Here is a 19074-nt window from a genome sequence, read left to right as displayed (position 1 = left end):
TTTTGAGTGTGATTGTGACGCTAATAATTTTCTGTGCAAACCAGCAACTGGACTAAATTTACTAAACAGTTTCAAATTCCAATCAGTTTGAAGTTTGTCAACAACCTGATGGTGCTCTCTTATAAATACATATACATCTAACACTTCGGATACAGTTAGGCCTATTAGATGCAAGCATTCTGTTTCATTGCTGTGTTGAATGGGCGTTTTTTTCCATGGCTTTTAACATTTGGTATGATTATTAAATATGAAGGGTCCTCTGTAGTGAATATATTTCCCCTCGTTCTGCTGCTGACTAGCCATTCATTACACTACAAGTGATGTGACAAAATTGTTGGTTTTTATCAGGGTTCCCACTGCTTTATGAAATCCTTGAAAGTATTTGAATCTGTTGGCAAAATTTTCAGTAATTTGGAAGTCCTCAGAAAAGAATTTATTTCGGTATAAATACTGAAAGGATTTGATTTTTTCAATGTTGAATATCTTGCTGCACTATGATGAAATGAATTGTTAAATAAGCTACCTAAATAATATCCATTTATCTCCACACCAAGGTTTGTACTTAAACTGAATGCCACAAACCTTGAAAGTGCAGAAAAACATAGGGTATTAGGCCCTTGAAAACTCTGGGATGGGAACTCTGTTTTGTGGAAGGAGATAATTGTAACAGTTATTTATGACTGTTATATATAGGTACGAGAACCAGAGCTCTAATTGCTAACTGTTCATCTCATGTTATTACCTCCCCTGAGCTTCACTGTTTCAGCTGCTAATTCTTTGACCTCAATTGTTATTTGAAGTGGATGAATTGAGTGCTACATTCTGTTTTATGTTCAATCTGAATAAAGTCCAATCTGGTAGCCTCTTTCACTATACAGATTAGTCATTAAATAGATCAGAAGTAACATATATGCCCAGCACAACCAGTGATCTTTTGTGTTTTCTTTTTCAGTCATTTTTTACTAATACATATGAATGTGAGAACCAAGTTTGCTTCTTGAATTTGATTGGAGCAACAATGGATGGGCTTAGAGTAGGTTTTTGCTTCCGGTGTAATTTGTTATTCGTGACAATTGACAAGTCATTATAGGGAATGGCTACTAGATCTGATTGTATTGAGATTGGTTTTGGATTGTGAAGCCCAAACAAATACATAAGTTATCATACATGGGTGTGCTTTGCCAATATTTGTTGTAAAGCTGATTTGTTTGTAAACTGTTATTACTCATGTGATATAAAAGCACAAATTAGTTTCTGGTGTCTCTGTTGTGAAGATACATGTTTGTGTGGGAGAGTTTTAGGTACATGTTGTAAATACACTATGATTTAGCTAAAGTCAAATTTCCACTGTTGTTGTCAAGTACATCTGTGCTGTTGTGGGTCTTTATGTACATGTAGGGTATGTAAACTAAACAACATTTTTCAGAAAATTGTCTCAGTGAAAGATCTGTTTTGTAAGTTATATGTTAGCAAAGCTTAGTATGTCTTTCTGATTGTTTGAAATAACTTATACTGTCTTATACTGACAATAATGTGTTATTTGATTCATTCCTATATGTATCCCAAGGCAAACTATTGTCAAGGTCTCAGTTCTGTTCTATTTACTAAATTCTGTTCTGAGTGGTAGCTGGATCATGCAGCATAGTAACACTCAGTAAATCACAAGATTTATTCAACATTTGTTGTGCTTACGCGTACACATTGTCATACATCATCATGGTTAATAGTGCTACAGGTTTACGTACAGCACTCATTGCCTTGTAATCGTTTTATTTGTAGGTTTAAAACATCCATGTGTGTCTTCCACTGTACCTGAGGAGGTCATTTTGATTATCTCCCCTTAACTGCCCCGTTTTATACTCCGCCCATTCAATACACTGTATTATACTTGACACAGTCCTTTATGATCTGTGTTCTTTACTAACTATCTCTAAAATGTTTCTAATTCTCAAGATGTTTATCTTTTATTCTGTCACAAATTTGACCTGTATTACAGGAGGAGCATTTTTGTCTTATAGGCCTACTCTTTCAACTTACCTTCTACTGCATGTGTAAATACCTGGACTTTCTATTCCTTGTGCAAACACCTGGACTTTCCATTCCATGTGCAAACACCTGGACCTTTTATTATAGGCATAAACACCTGAACTTTCCACTCATGGTGTAAACAGTTAGACTTTCTTCTCAGTAAGTACCTGGTCTTTCTACCCATGATGTAAACACCTGGACTTTCTACTTGAGGTGTAAACACCTGGACCTTCTGCTCCATGTGTAAACCTTTGGGCATTCTACCCATGGCGTGGGCACCTGGTGGACTTTTCACTCCTGATGTAAAACCTAGACTTTCTACTCTATGTTCAAAGCCAACACTGTCCTACCCTTTTGCCTTTCATTTGATTCATTAGCTTGTGACATGTCTGTGGTAAGTGATCATTCCACCCTATATAACTATAAAGGAAGGAAAGTCTGTTTGTACATGTATGTAAGTCTGTCGTTCATCTTTCTCCCAAACCAACTTTACCCTTGCTGGGGGTATTATTGACGGTCCGAGGAAGTTCAGGGTTGAGTATTTGAAAACTTGCATATGCAAATTAAGCAGTGATAATATCATACATACTTTACTCAGCGGTAGAATGAATACCATATGTAGTAGAGGTGTGCCATTTTATGTGTAGCAGGCATGAAATATCTTTAATGTTTTTCCATCATTCACACCCTGTTATATTCAGACTATAAAACCATGTCGCTGATTCCCATCACTGACCATCCTCTCATCACAAATCACAACTTGCCATTAGACTCACCTGTATCCTCTATCTTTGCTGCAGGTGTAGACAGTGTCTTACAGAGGATGACCATTATTGGTGTACTGCTCTCCTTCAGAGATCTGGCCCAGGAGGCCTTGTTAGATGTAAGTATTGCTGTACTCGCCCCATCAACACTTGACCCCGAATTACATTTTAATATATTAAATGTTAATCTTATACATACTTTTAAGACTTTTATAACATGTACACCTTGGGTTAAAATACCAGGAGATGTTTGTTGTAAGCTGCTCCGTCAATCAAATTTTCAATATCCCGTCTTTTATTTTAGGCCATTCACTTAGTGAGGCCGAGATGCAAGATGACCTTGGCTCTTTGCTAGATGCCACGGCTGTTGTAAAGTTTTTGCTATATAATTTGTCCATATCATGAATGACTGCTGCTCATCTCCACTTAGCATATATGAATGAATATATTGATTGCAGACCTTTGAGCTTTACCTGTCTTATTTGAATGAATGATATTGTGAGTTTTGATTTGTAGCCTCTCATCACCACAATATGGCTGAAATATTGTCGATATGCCATAAAGCCATAATCATTCATTCATTGTACCCTCTCAGGATTATGATATCAGTAAAATAGATGCAAATGCCAAAAAAAAAAACAAAAAAAAAACAGAAATAGTAATAATGATATTAAATTGATAGAAAATGTAAATTATTATGTTGAATTTAGTTGTAATGGCCTGAATATATGAATCCTGTGTTGTTTTACTGTAGGTGTTAGAAGTTCGAATTCCTTTCCTGATGGGAAGTGTGAAGGACCTACAGCACTCTGTTCCTACCTCCAGCAAAGATTCTCTGGTATGTGTATATGTGTTGATAAGAGCTGTCATCCAGCCAGCTTTCCTAAATAATCACCGATAAATTGACCTTAATTCATCAGCATATCATGAAAATGATTCCCCTCATTAAGTTGTAGTGACATGTGCCGGCATTGTTGACCATCAGTTTTTGTTTGATGATAATATGAAGTGCTTCGGGTTGAAGTACCAAATACAGTATGTCAGGTAGAAAAAATCCTAGATACTGAATTTGATCTAAAGTTTGGGATGTCAAAATACACTGCCCTATGCACATAAGGATCGTCCTAAAATGATACTTAAGTTTTTCTGGCAAGAAATTAATCACACTTTACTAACAAAACAAATCCAGCAAAATGTGTTGCTTGAGTAGAATCAAGCAAAAAGGTAAACTTTAGGTGAAATACGGAAACCCTAGTCCTGTTTGTGAATCAAGTCATTTTAGTCGGCCAAAGCGTTGGCTGTGTTGTGCCAGTAAGAGTTATGTTTCCTTGTAAAGTTTTCCTGGTAGTTCAACAACTTGAAAACAGATGGATTTGTATCAATTTCAAATGTTGTCTGTTGCATCAATGGTTGAATCTGTATATATTGGTGCAGGGGACAACGAGGAGCAAAATTGTGCTGCATTAAATTTCTTGTTCAGCAGTGTCTCATATTGATGTAGATCGAATTTCAGATATCTGTCATGTTTTCTGTTTCTGGTCTTCGGAAGCTAAAGTTTCCAGTTTCGTGCAAGGAAATAGCTTCATATTTGTGATCTGAAACTAAATTTTATACACATGTGTACAATCTTCATCTTTTGTTTGGCCAGAAGTAAGCCTCACAAATCTGGACCTTTTGTAGTTTGCTAAAAGAAAAAAGAAGTTGTTTTCCAGTTGGATTTTGGAAGGTTGTGAGGTCAAAGTGGCCTGGGTGCACTTACCTGATGATCTCCCTTGCTGTCACAAAAACTACTACATGGGACAGTTGTAGAGATTTATGTTAAAAAGATCTGATGAATTACTGATTTTCAGAAAGAAAACAATTCCACACTTCCACAATTTTATATAATAACTAGAGAAGCCAGTTAACAACAGTTTTTGCTAAAATTGAAAGACTTGCAGCTAACCTTGTAGGAATATGAATATGCATTGGGGTCCAGCCATCACTTCCAATGACCTAGTTGTACGCAGTGCTGAACCAGGTGTACCTCTGATGTGTAATGATGTTCTTACATTGTAGTATCGGTCCCCACTCTCTCCCTACCCACAGACCTCTATTAGGACTCAGGTAGATTTATCTGCTGCTGCAGCATGATTCATGTTGTCCATAGGTTATATTCTCCCCTTGTCCCCCATTATTATTTCAGTTTTACTTTATTCTTGTTTATTGTACATGTTAGTTTATGTTCATTATGTCTTTATTACTGTCTTTAGTTTTCATTTTTATTTCACTTCACTTTTGTTCTTTTCTGATTATTTTATGTATTCGTCAATTGTTCACTAATACAAGAACTACATGTATGTGACTTTTAATGTCGTTTATTTTTGTCATCCATCTTAAGTTGGCACAGTATTACCATGCCTCAATTATGGTATAAAATATTCAAGGAAGGTAATATTATGCCATGTATGCGAAGAGGATTGATTTTAGTGTTTTAAAACTACCCAGTTATGGATAAAGATACAATTAAAATGTACATACATGTAATTAAGATACAGTGACAAAGCATCTACTCCCTTATTACGTTCGGTAATGGTAAACTATTCGTATATAATGTATATCAGAGCTGTTTGTTAAAAAAAAAAGAAACAGTTACAAGTGGACTTTACTCTCAGAGTTAATGTACTCAGTATTTGTGTTTTTGCAAACAGAAACTGCACTTTGGTGTGAGACAGGATCACTCATCCCTCAGCTGACTGGATGGACTTAGTGTTTATGTTTAAATGTTGTTTTTTATCTGTTGTTCAAGACTAACTTCATTGACCTTGTCCATCATGAATATTGTACACCCTTATGATGGTATATAGCACATGTACTTTTTGTCTTTTCTGAAATTCTCTCACAGCATGTTGGTATACATGTAGCTTTGAATAATCCTTATTTAAGGGTAAAAGCATGTTCTTATTTCAGTTTCTGGGTATGATGAAAAGATATGCAGTACCTGATTTCTGTTTCTGTTTTTCATTATGTTTTTTTCATACTTCAGATGTGGGATTTCTTTGACTTCAGCCATTCAGTTGCATTAATAATATCTTCACATGCACTCAGGCACCACGATAAGGGATCCTTCAGACACCAAAAAAAATTATCTTTTGCTTTATTGTTTTTCTTGTCAAAGTCATGCTATAGTTAAGGTACATAATAGATAAAAAAAAAAAAGTCAGGGAAATCTTATTAAGATTTTAGAAACAATAATTCAGTTGTTTTTTTTTTTACAAAATATCTAACACCTTTATCCCTTTACGTTAAGCATTTAGCATCCAGGTATTCATTATTTACGTGGTTGACCTGTTACTGACCACAAAGCTACATATAGTTGGGTTTAAATAGAAGCAAACCACAACAGTATGTGTATGTGTCATTTTTTTCCATTTTGTCAGTTTTGAGTGACATTGTATGCATTAACTGTAATATGTGTTTGCAGGTAGTGAGTGAGATGGCCTCCTCAGCTGGACTGGCCTGTAACGTGGACCCTATCCTCTGTAATGCTTTGCGTTCTCAGAAACCACGTAAGTCTTGTGACTGTTGTGTGAGATGTGGAAGACAAGTGCTCAAGGGCCTATTGCACAAAGTTATTTCTGACTTAAGTCAGAATTTATACACATAATCACAGGGCTGATTTTTTGACATTAGGAGTTGAAATTTTTACACAGTTACCTTAAGATAACCTCTATGATGTTGTGAATTTTATAATTTATAGAGCCCAAAAAAACTTTCGAGAATCATATTTTAACTTACACCAAATATGGCTTTGTGGAATGATCCTTTAACATTTTAAACTACCCTAATTCTTCAACTGTTTCAATCACCTTGGCAACCAACATTTTGAAACATTTTGAGAGGACTATGGTGTGTAGAGAAATAATTTCCACAGTTTTATGAATCTTGCATCATTAATGACACAAACAAATCATTTTAGAATCATTGTCAAAATAATTGTATGCATAAATTGCACTGAAAAAAAGTGATTTAGTGCTTGAAAAGGTAGAAAATGTACAGTAGGCATTCACCAGGATAATAAGTTATAACCTTAAAGTATGTACATGTGTAGTGTTTATAATAATTCATGTTGTTTGGGTTAGAATGGTTGATTGTGTCAGTGTTGTTGTATTGATGATTAGGACATGATTATGTGCTGTCAGTAATCTATATGAAAAAGTGGTAGATGCCATACCTTCATTGCACATACTTTCTCACTTCTTAAAATGAATGGATTTTTACTATGATAAATGTTCTACTTTAATTTGCCTACCATGTCACATATGAAGGAGCAACTTTCAGTGCAGTTTATACTTCTTTTTAATTTTGATTTTGGAAACAAACATTGGTTGGATTAGCCAATTTCAGGGCTTCAGATAAAGTATAATTTTCTCAGTCATCACCTAATATTACCTTCAGAATATGGTTGAATAAATACCTTGCGAATATGTGAAAAGATCAAAGAATTATGGTATTATATTTTTGTAGAGCACGGTGAGGATGAGTACATCATTGCCTGTCTCCTGATGGTGTTTGTGGCTGTGTCCATTCCCAAACTAGCCAGGAGTGAGAGTTCTGTGTATAGGGCACAGCTGGAAGGTAAGTCAGTCATAGTCTGCAGTACCAGGACTAGTTTTTGATATAAGTCTGACCAGTGCTTGAGAGCTGAAGAACTTTTGAAGATCAAAGTTTTCTTGTAGACATGAGGATTTTGAGATCACCAATTGTTGTGACATTATAAAGAGAAGATGTACATGTACACATCTTACATGAAAAGAGAACTTTTGGTCTTTTAAAGTTGAATGAATGCTTGAGTTTAACGCCAACTTGGCAGTGTTTCAGTCATGATATGGAGGCAAGGTTATAATCTGAATTATAAAAACGGAAAAGATTCTGACACCTGTTTTCACATATCAGCAGAACATGTTTTTGGTAGGCTCATACTGTGAGACAGTGTAAATCTAAATAACCTGTATCCATGTCTTTTGTTCATAAACAGGTCATGTGAACAACATTCATTGTCTGGCTAAAGCAATCAACGGACTAGCTGGAGCACTATTCAGTATCCATGGAAAAGGAGATGTGGAGGAAAGGTTAAAAGAATTCCTGGCTGTGAGTACTTGAATAATTTGATAGAGTATTTCTCTGAGTTCTTAAATAATGTGAGATAGTATTGTTCTTAAATAATGTGATACAGTATTGCTCTGAGTACTTAAATAATGGGATACAGTATTGCTCTCAGTTCTTAAATAATGGGATACAGTATTGCGCTGAGTACTTAAATAATGGGATACAGTATTGCTCTCAGTTCTTGAATAATGGGATACAGTTCTTAAATAATGGGATACGGTATAGCTCTGAGTTCTTAAATAATGTAACACAGTATTCCTCTGAGTTCTTTAATAATGGAATACAGTATTGCTTTGAGTTCTTAGATAATGCGATACAGTATTGCTCTTAGTTTTCAAATAATGCGATGCAGTATTGCTCTGAGTTCTTAAATAATGCGATACAGCATTGCTCTGAATTCTTAAATAATGTGATACAATATTGCTCTGAGCTCTTAAATAACGTGACACAGTATTCCTCTGAGTTTTTAAGTAATGTGATACAGTATGGCTCTGAGTTCTTAGATAATGTGATTCAGTATTGCTCTGAGTGCTTAAATAATGCAATACAGTACTTAAATAATGTGATATTGTATTTCTCTGAGTTCTTAAATAATGGGATAAGGTATTGGTCTGAGTACTTAAATAATGGGATACAGTATTACTCTCAGTTCCTAAATAATGTGATACAGTATTGCTCTGAGTTCTTAAATAAGGTGACACAGTATTGCTCTTTGTTCTTAAATAATGGGATACAGTATTGCTCTCAGTTCTTAAATAATGGGATACAGTATTGTTATCAGTTCTTAAATATGGTGACACAGTATTGCTCTTTGTTCTTAAATAATGTAATACAGCATTGCTCTGAGTTCTTAAATAATGCGATACAGTATTGCTCTTAGTTTTCAAATAATGCGATGCAGTATTGCTCTGAGTTCTTAAATAATGCGATACAGCATTGCTCTGAATTCTTAAATAATGTGATACAATATTGCTCTGAGTTCTTAAATAATGTGATACAGTATTGCTCTGAGTTCCTACGTAATGCGATACAGTATGGCTCTGAGCATGTGTGCACAATATGATGCATTACGGTTAGCATGAGGAATGGTAAAGTATAAGTTATGGATTTTGATGTCGCTTTGTTATGATGCAGTATTGTTGTCTAGCTTTTCTCACACTGAAAGCAGTGGTATATGTTATGGTAGGTTTAAGTGTACTACTTTTTTGTGTTACAGCTATCATCTTCCAGTTTGTTGCGTCTTGGACAGGAGACAGACAAAGACATGATCAAGAACAGAGAGTCTATATACTTACTGCTGGACCAGGTAATGTTTCAGCAACTGTAGCCTTTTAGTGTACCTGGTCTGCTGTTCAAATCTTGCTGCATTCCTCTGAGGGAAAGGGCCATGATCTGGCGGTTAAGGGTGCTTGCCTTTCAGCCACTAGAGCACAAGATGCAGGTTCAAACCTGTCCTTTGAAATGAAATTTTGATTTTAGTGGCAATGAGAGGTCTCTAATGCTTGCAGGGCCGTTTGAGTACTGGAAGACCACTTGTCCTCTACCAACATGATGTACATACTTGTACATCACACATGGGAAAGTTTGTCAGTAACTTGCCAGAGGTCTGTAGTTTACCCCAGGTACTCCAGTTTCCAACACCCATAAGTTAAACAATTTTGAGTATGATCATGCAAGAAATAATCGAATATGCACAATGAATGATTATTTTATAGGCGTAGTCAGTATTGATGTTTTTTTTTTTTTTTTTGCTGGTAATGTCTGTGACAAAAAGGGTCTACAGTGAACTATCTCATGTTTCAGATTGTGCAAGAGTCTCCTTTCCTGACCATGGATCTGTTGGAGTCTTGTTTCCCTTACGCTCTGTTGAGAAATGCCTACCATGCAGTTTTCAAGCAGTCTGACCACTAGATTAGATCATAGCCTTTATATATGTACTCACATATTGTGCTGAGCTGGGTGTACCCAACTATAGTAAATATAGCCTGTACATGTCATGCCAGAAATTTGTGACATTGATCTGCATTACCAAGTAAACATTTTGTAACTCTAACATGAAAAGTATTACTGAGTAAGACTTGATGTATTTGAAACCTCAAAGATTTGCAAAGTGGAAATTAACAAACACTTGTGCTGGAAGCTTTTATATATATATATATATACTACGCCTACATCCTCTACCGCCACATAGCTGCGCCAGCACATTTTGTTATTCACTTGTCCTACAATATGGTCACGTCATATCTCTGTAAGTGTTTTCAGTCTCTTAAGCTCCTCATTTTGTTCACTTAATTACTGTCTTAAGTCATGATGTTTGTTATTCATTTTCTTGACCAATTTCTTACCATGTTTTATTCTGTCATAGATTTGCATTTTTTTTTAATTGTTTTATGTAAAGAACCTTGATTTAATTGTATAAGTGTTTTATTATGGCATTGGCCAGTGCAATAGTTAACAGTGCAGGTAGATCCAAATATTTAGCTAGATTTTGAAATGTTTTTGCTCTTCATTGCTAGTATATTTGGTGCAAATAACTTTATGTAAGTTTTGTACAAAAACAACCTTGTTAATGGAACAAAACAGAACACATACATGTATCATTTGTATGATATTTAGTTTGAGCTTATGCTTGTTCATACCACATACCTTTTCTTTAAACCATTTTGTAAAATAAACCAATAATTAAAATTAACTTACTGATAAATTTAAGACTTACGATTTGTCTTTAGTACCTACAGTATTCATGTTTATGATCTTCTCCAATAAGAATGCTAGACCACTATGGCTCAAGTAAGGCTCTTGCTGGCTTATGGGATGGTTTGAGTAAGGCCCTTGCTAGCTTTGTTTGATTTAAGCAGTCTTCTGTTCCTATAAACCCCTGAATGATGATGTTGCAGACTGGCATCCTGCATTTGCTGGTTTGGCTGTGACATTAAGTTAGGTATGTCAGGCATACAAAGATATTCACGAAGATTCCACAAAGATTGACTGAAGTCAAAATTGAAAAACTTCTTACATTGCTTAGTTTTTAATACCGGAAGTTGAAATTTAGACACATAAGTTTTTAGATAACATTGATGAGTGGGACAAATTATCAATTTCCAACGCCAAAAAATAAGCCTTAAGATCATATTTCAAATTCTGACCAAAGCCAGAAATGGTTTTGTGGAATCGGCTTTTAATCCTGGCATTTTAGCAAGCTGACTACCATCGTATATGGGAAAAAATCTTGAATATGGCATAAACAATCAATAAAAGACATACTTCATACCAGTCTCAGAACTGAGGCAGATTGTGAAGTGCTGGTTGTCTGCGACCATCATGCTCTTAGCCAATTAGGTCCTGCGCTTGAATTCAGCTCTTACTGTTTTGGCAGTGCCTGGCAAAGGTGGGTGGTTTACTCTATGTGTTCTGATTCACTACACCATTACATACAGTGAAAATGAATGGCATGAAAACATCAATCAATCAAATCAGAATTGAGGTTTAACTTGCCAAGGTAGCAGGCTTAGTTCAAGACAGGAAAGTTCATCAGTATGGCCTATCGTCAATTGGACTGAAGGATTGTAATTTTGTACTCAAAAGGCGATGACGTCCTGACGTGTCCTCCGTCTCAAGCAAACTATCCCATTGTGGGCAGCATAGCACATGAAACAATCTGTAAATCACTGATTTGACAAGGCCAATTTCTTGGACCAAATCAGTACAAAAATGGAATCTTCACATCAAAAAAATGCAAGAAACATGTACAATTAGATGATATATAAAATTATGTTTATTACACAGTAAACGTATGTGTCAAATTATAATTCCAGATATATATGTACATATGAAAAAATTAGGTACATCTTGTGTTATAAAATCATGATATGCAGATTATGGACAAAAGCACTCTAGTAAGGTTTGTACACTAATGTGAACACTTGGTTATGTTACATACTGAAACTTCGGTCTGTGATGTAAGATTCACACGTATTAAAATCTCATAACAATTTTGACGACTTCTGTACATAGGATATATTTACAGGTTATGATAAAACATTCGTCTGACTTAACAAATCTATTTAAACCAATGATAGATACAATGTAAACTAAAAACTATGAGCTATTAATTTATCTCAAAATAATTCACTTCAACAATAGTTCTTCATGCATTGTCATGTACAATCATTTTGATTGGAAAAATCAAATAAAGTAAATCCATCATGAGTGTTTGAAATGGTAGTACATGCATATAACAAAAGGGGATATGTCAGTAAACCATTATCTAATAAAATGTCATAGAAGCGAAAAAGTGAATGTATGCATATTCGTCATACCAAAGAAACAATGCTCAGATTTTACCTTCCATCTTTGTCACAGCACAGTTCTAGACAAGTTTGTAAAATTGTATGACAAAACAACTTCTGCATTAGTATGCTTAAAACTTGTGCATGAAAGTGTATAAAACTCCTGATATTAAGTTCAATGGAATGGTTTTTGAATTTACATCTACCATCTTCTTGTCCCTTATTCGTTGCATATTAGTATGGTAGCTTTTATTTGCTGACATCACCAATAGTAACCTCCTCTTTGACCTATTCGGCTTAGAGAAAAGCCAATGGCAATGCCCAGAACTGTTGACACAATGATTGACACAATACAAGTGAAGAAGGCATAGCTGCTCCATTTTGTGGCGTACCTCAAATCCCCACTCGCATAGGATCGGTCTGACATCACTGTAAGTAGAAACAGACATAGCAATTAGAGCAAAGCATCACCTGCATCTGACAGTTTGTTTGCTTTAGGGTTACATGTGCATAACTATAAGGGCAAAGAAAAGACTAAACTAAAGTATTTATCAGATGAAAGACCATTAAACACTGTCCAGGAAAATAGTTTGATTTATTTTTTTAGAATTGTTCTAACCGACTGAAATGCATTTAAAACATAGGATTCTATGGTGGTCTGTTATGACCCAGACTGTGTCAGTGACGCCAAAGCAAGATATTTGGCTTGAAATAGTTCGTTTCAAGGTCCATTTGTGGAATGTATTCATAACTCTGAACGAAGATGCATTATGAATGATGAAATGCAGCAATCTGTGTGTCAAGTGACAAAAAGCTGAAGTGACATCACTGGTCCCAATATTGTCAGAAATGGTTGAAGTAGTGTCCAAAGTTTTAAATGCATTTTGCTAGGTTGAAAAATTCAGTGACATCACAAGTGTGTCTCCTTATGGCAAGCCAGTCTAATGCAGTCAGTCTCCAGATATATTTGCAGTGCTCACTCATGCAAATACCCATGCCAAAGGCACCAGACACAAAAGCTTGCTCGTCTGGCCACAATGTGTTCAAACAGGTCCCACAAAACAAGCGACACTCATAGTTTAGGCTGCATGCTGCTAGTTTTGTCACAACAGAGCAGACATGGTCAAATTAGCACGTAATTCTTCTTCTAAAATGGCACCATTTCAAAGTAACACTTTTTATATGGTAGTGTAATGTGGCTTACTGAACCAATGATCTCTTGGTTTGGAATCAACACTTCTACCACAAGAGTCAAGACTAAAGGGAAATGCTCTCCCGCCCAGAGGTAGATAGCACTTATATATCACCATGTTATACTAAAATACAAGTTGATAACAAAGAGGTGAGCATGCATACACAATTTGCTAAAGGTGTCTTAAAAGAACATATCATGATAGCCAGAAAACTCACCAGCAAACAAGATAGCAATGGGTCCAACTAAGGGGTTGATGACGGTACAGATGATCGCCAGTGGTAAGTAATTGTGTGGTTTAGGCCCCACGTAGTTCCCTTGGACGATGGCTGGGTGGGTGTATGTGGGGTCCCTTGTCACCAGGACTTCTTTTGGCATGTCCATCCCGTACTTAATCTTATTGGGTGTCGTCATTTTGAATGGCTTTTACCGTGTCTTCAAACTTGAGGAGTCAACTTCTGAACTGAAATTAAAATTTATCACATAAAACCAATTAAACGTATAAACATAAATGTCTGTTACACATCAAGCAACCATGTAACGATGTATGATACATAGCTTACTCTGTGCTCACATGATTTCATACACAATTACTCCCATTATTAAAGTCATCAGCGCACTATACCCATCTCAAAACTAGCAACTAGCAATGTGTGAAATATCAGCTTCTGAGTGCTCTTATATCAGAACTAAGAACAGTGAATCACTGTCAGTTTTGAGGGATTTAGGATTATATCATTATCCAGATATCAAGGAGTAGATTGAATGCACAGATACCGTAATACACTACCAGTGATCGGTCTACTAACTCATTGTACATATACAAATACGTGTATCTATGGGGTACTTGTGTCACTTAAAACATTCCACAGCTATGAGCATCTTTCACTGTGTGGGACTTTGGTATGTCAACAACTTCTCTCTATCAATGTTTAACCATTACTGCAAATACCCTTCCCAACACCATAACATACTGGTGTAATAAATATAAACCTCAGACTCATTGAGGAGTAGGCTACACTAGTCCAAGTACACTGACTATTGGTTGAGAAATATTTGGATATCATATATAACCTGTGGGTTTAGCAGCCACGAATATGGCATATCCAAATGACCTGTAGGTTAAGCAGCCATGAATATGGCATATCCAAATGACTTGTAGGTTAAGCAGCCATGGATATGGCATATCCAAATGACCTGTAGGTTAAGCAGCCACGAATATGGCATATCCAAATGACCTGTAGGTTAAGCAGCCATGGATATGGCATATCCAAATGACTTGTAGGTTAAGCAGCCATGAATATGGCATATCCAAATGACCTGTAGGTTAAGCAGCTATGAATATGGCATATCCAAATGACCTGTAGGTTAAGCAGCCATGAATATTGCATATCCAAATGACCTGTAGGTTAAGCAGCTATGAATATGGCATATCCAAATGACCTGTAGGTTAAGCAGCCATGAATATGGCATATCCAAAAGACCTGCGGCCATAAGTGGCAAGGTCTTCAGCAACCTGCAGATGGTCGTGGATTTCCTCCGGGCTCTGCCTGTTTTCCTCTCACCATAATGCTGGCCGTTGTAGTATAAGTGAAATATTCTTGAGCATGGCGTAAAACACCAATCAAATAAATAAATAAACAAATGACCTGTAGGTTGAGCAGCCATGAATATGCCGTATCCAAATATCCTGTAGGTTTAGCAGCCCTGAATATGGGCCATCCAAATAACCTGTAGGTTAAGCAGCCATGAATATGCCGTATCCAAATAACCTGTAGGTTAAGCAGCCATAGATATGTCATATCCAAATAACCTGTAGGTTTAGCAGCCATGAATATGGGCCATCCAAATAACCTGCAGGTTAAGCAGCCATGAATATGTCGTATCCAAATAACCTGTAGGTTAAGCAGCCATGAATATGGGCCATCCAAATAACCTGCAGGTTAAGCAGCCATGAACATGTCGTATTCAAATAACCTGTAGGTTTAGCAGCCATGAATATGGGCCATCCAAATGACCTGTAGGTTAAGCAGCCATGAATATGCCGTATCCAAATAACCTGTAGGTTAAGCAGCCATGAATATGCCGTATCCAAATAACCTGTAGGTTAAGCAGCCATGAATATGCCGTATCCAAATAACCTGTAGGTTAAGCAGCCATGGATATGCCGTATCCAAATATCCTGTAGGTTAAGCAGCCATGGATATGCCATATCCAAATAACCTGTAGGTTAAGCAGCCATGAATATGCCGTATCCAAATAACCTGTAGGTTTAGCAGCCATGAATATGGGCCATCCAAATAACCTGTAGGTTAAGCAGCCATGAATATGCCGTATCCAAATAACCTGTAGGTTAAGCAGCCATGAATATGCCGTATCCAAATAACCTGTAGGTTAAGCAGCCATGAATATGCCGTATCCAAATAACCTGTAGGTTAAGCAGCCATGGATATGCCGTATCCAAATATCCTGTAGGTTAAGCAGCCATGGATATGCCATATCCAAATAACCTGTAGGTTAAGCAGCCATGAATATGCCGTATCCAAATAACCTGTAGGTTTAGCAGCCATGAATATGGGCCATCCAAATAACCTGTAGGTTAAGCAGCCATGAATATGCCGTACCCAAATATTTCTCAACCAATAGTCAGTGTACTCACACTAAGACTACATCTACTTATTTTAACATTTAGTTATCAACAATGAAATTAAGATGTCTATTTGGCCTACTTCCCATGCAACTGATGTGACGAAGGGCTTGTGTATTGACGGTGACACTTCAACGTACAATTGTTATATGTGTAAATGTAAAGGTCCCAAATATTACGTCATAATACGATAAGGAATTAGAACCCAAAGCTCGCCCTTAGCTTTGGACTAAAATAAAGAATACATAAAAAAAATAACGGAGTCAAATATTTACCACACAAACCCATCCATCGAAGACCATTAATGAAAAACAGGATAATCTCCTTGTACGTTTACCTCAATTATATATTCAACGATTTATTCAACACTACAGGTAGTTCGATTTACAACTTTATCATATGATTGAAGCTCTCGAACCAACTCCTGGACGATTGATAGATCAGAATAATTAAATTTTACTAAAAATGTCATACCTGTGTTCAGCGTACCTATCGAAGCTTTTTGACCGGATATTCAAAGCTCAGGTGAAAATATTGAAATGCGCATGCGCCCCTCAGGTGAAACCGGAATGCGCATGTGTCACAGCTTCTTTTACTCTGAGTCATGACCTGATTACTGAGGCATAGACGGTTGAGTATTTCCGTACGTGCGTGTAGGAGTCATCTTGTGGGTCCCCCAATAAAAAAATTAGTCATTTATAAATAGAATAAAGAAATTGTTATTTATTTTTGTTTCAATCATTTTTTAAATCAATGAGTCAAAATATATGTGTATCAGTCCAGTACCTAAACCTTTGATCCTTGGACGTCTGGGCTAATATATGTAATACTAAAACGGTCAAGCGTTATAGAATACCGTACTCAAAAACAAACTTACGTCAGGTTTGAGTACAAATAGCTTTCATTCGCAAAAGCACACTAAAGAATTGAAAACATAAGGGCTAAAATGTGCATCAACCCCAAGATTGGGTGATGTAATCAGTTATGCTCAAATTGGTTCGAGGTACGCATGGCTGTTTCGAAGGCCTTGATAAACCCGTGAGCGGGTTGTAAAGTCCTTGTTACTGGGACATTTGCTGATTCAGTCAATTATACATAACACAAAGCTGAGTGATCAACATATGAAAGAAAATTATCGTCAAAGGTTGAATATACATATCGTCAAAAACGCGCCATAACAGATCAATAGTGTAAAGAAAATAAATCAAGTGCGGTGACTCAGGAGTCGTATTGCGCTCATCCTGACAAATGTTATATTTCGTCTAACTAAGCAGCTACAGACCAGCTTTCAATCTGATACTTTTCGCTCGTTTCTGTCAGAGGGTCTTTATGTCCCGCGAGTTTGGTTGTCGCCGCTCTCTGACAATCGTAAAGTTTATAATTTATCACTTACATACTTACACCATGGTAATCTGTATTATAGGTAGAGGAAATCGTGTGTTCTCGGGGTATAAACTAGCGACCTTTGGCAAGTTACTAACAAACATTATATCTGATGTGACTCAGATACTTGCAAATCATAATGCTGAAATGCAACTATGGGTTCTTCAACGAACGCACACCTGGGCCAAGGGCCTCACAGGTAAATGTCATCGCTTACTAAGAGCGTACACTTGAGAATCTAGAAATTCTCTGTCTATGCTTCACATTACACCGCAGTAAACACCATGCATATAGTCAGTGGAATTTTAGAATTTGTCAAGACGACATCAATGTCCAGTATACTCTACATGTTTCCATGTCAGTATAGTTTGGCTGTGTAGGCCAGGATATACATATGTGTGCTTGGGGGGGGGGGGGGGGGGGGGGTGCAGGATAATAGGGTTTTAAGGCCGTTCTGAATGCATTTAGGGAGAATAAATTATACAAGTTACCTATATACTTTGCTCTTAATATCCGATCGACCCTCAAAGATTTTTCCATGAAATTGATATCATTATTAAAACGACCAAATGTTTTTTTTTTCCATATCTCATCTGGTCATGCAGAAAGTTTTGAAAAGGTTAAAAATAATTCGAAAATTATATTATAGATAACAATGAAATAAATAAATGATAGCTATGACAAAATCCTGAATCCTTATAAAATTTCAAACAGAACGTTAAATTTATTTATTTGACTGGTGTTTTACGCAGTACTCAGACTATTTCACTAATACAATGGCGGCCTTCATACATGGTGGGAGGAAACCGGGCAAACGAAATGTTAAATATTTGTTTATTTGATTGGTGTTTTATGCCGTACTCACTTACATGACGGCGGTCAGCTTTTTGGTGGCAAGCATTAAATAAACTACTCGTTTAATAGGCCTATACATAAGTGAAATTCGTCATATTTTGCTTTCCCGTCTGATTTTGTATTTCTTTGTATTTTCTGAAAATTTTTCCACTGGAAAAACTTTGAATTGAAAACGTATGTGAGGTGAATTAGGAAAAAATTAACAATATGACAGAGTTTGAACTGAAAAAAACATTGTATATTCTTCTTAATGGGAAGGTATTTTCCACGGTGGAAAAGTTTTCTTAGCGGTCTTGTGCATGGCTATGTAATCATAGGGTGGCTTTCACATCATTTACAATACAAAAATCTTTGCGCTTGGAAGATAGTATTTGCATAGCCTAAGGTCGGCATAAACCTATTGCATGACGAAATTATTCCTCGAAGAGGTAAACTGCCGTCCATTTATTTCCCGATATATAACTTTACTGTTATAACTATATACAGAATGAGAACTGTACATTCCGTACAACTTTGCTCAAAGTGTTGGCTGGGGCATGATCTTTGACCTGAACATCCTAACACGTGGTAAAGAACAACGGGATTTCAGGATTCTTCGAGAAGCTCATGCGCCATGAGGCCAAAGGATTCCAGTTTCATCTTGAACTTGTAATGGTAAAAATGGTAAAAAAATAAAAAATTCTGTTATTTTATGCAGACTTAACCTGACAGAATAACCATTTTATAATTGAAATTTAAAAAATTGTCTGACTCTTACAGCTTTACGTC

At 36.3% G+C, this 19074-nt stretch overlaps 2 protein-coding genes across 4 annotated transcripts in view; one reads left to right on the top strand and one right to left on the bottom strand.

Moving 5' to 3' along the window:
- LOC135469151 (membrane-associated protein Hem-like) overlaps window positions 1-10644 on the top strand; it is a 32327-nt gene extending 21683 nt beyond the window's left edge. The window contains exons 27-34 of one of the 2 annotated variants that reach the window (XM_064747691.1): window positions 2829-2911; window positions 3547-3630; window positions 4851-4898; window positions 6256-6340; window positions 7299-7409; window positions 7810-7922; window positions 9157-9246; window positions 9744-10644. In XM_064747691.1, the coding sequence (XP_064603761.1) occupies window positions 2829-2911; window positions 3547-3630; window positions 4851-4898; window positions 6256-6340; window positions 7299-7409; window positions 7810-7922; window positions 9157-9246; window positions 9744-9851 (722 nt within the window). In that variant the 3' untranslated portion in view covers window positions 9852-10644. The remainder of the gene's footprint in view (window positions 1-2828; window positions 2912-3546; window positions 3631-4850; window positions 4899-6255; window positions 6341-7298; window positions 7410-7809; window positions 7923-9156; window positions 9247-9743) is intronic. The other variant, XM_064747692.1, reaches the window with a different exon arrangement.
- A 1048-nt stretch (window positions 10645-11692) lies between these two features.
- Window positions 11693-16575, bottom strand: LOC135468914 (uncharacterized). Of its 2 annotated transcripts, none has more exons than XM_064747402.1 (3): window positions 16543-16575; window positions 13640-13884; window positions 11693-12658 (listed from the first exon to the last, which is right to left on the bottom strand). In XM_064747402.1, the coding sequence occupies exons 2-3, from the start codon at window positions 13833-13835 to the stop codon at window positions 12492-12494; spliced, it is 363 nt and encodes a 120-aa protein (XP_064603472.1). In that variant the 5' UTR covers window positions 13836-13884; window positions 16543-16575; the 3' UTR covers window positions 11693-12491. The 2 variants fall into 2 exon arrangements, with proteins under 2 accessions (XP_064603472.1, XP_064603473.1); XM_064747403.1 differs by lacking the exon at window positions 16543-16575 and adding an exon at window positions 16344-16365.
- Window positions 16576-19074: the final 2499 nt, after the last annotated feature.

The sequence above is a fragment of the Liolophura sinensis genome, chromosome 6, assembly GCF_032854445.1.
Source record: "Liolophura sinensis isolate JHLJ2023 chromosome 6, CUHK_Ljap_v2, whole genome shotgun sequence".
Lineage (NCBI taxonomy): Eukaryota > Metazoa > Mollusca > Polyplacophora > Chitonida > Chitonidae > Liolophura > Liolophura sinensis.
The sequence above is the reverse complement of the archived record's forward strand: the minus strand, read 5'-3'. Positions and strand labels throughout refer to the sequence as shown.

Coding starts and splice junctions, on each gene's coding strand:
- LOC135468914 (XM_064747402.1), bottom strand. CDS start 13,835: ATGACGACACCCAATAAGATTAAGTACGGGATGGACATGCCAAAAGAA. Junction 12,659..13,639: donor CATTGCTATCTTGTTTGCTG/GTGAGTTTTCTG, acceptor TTCTACTTACAG/TGATGTCAGACCGATCCTAT.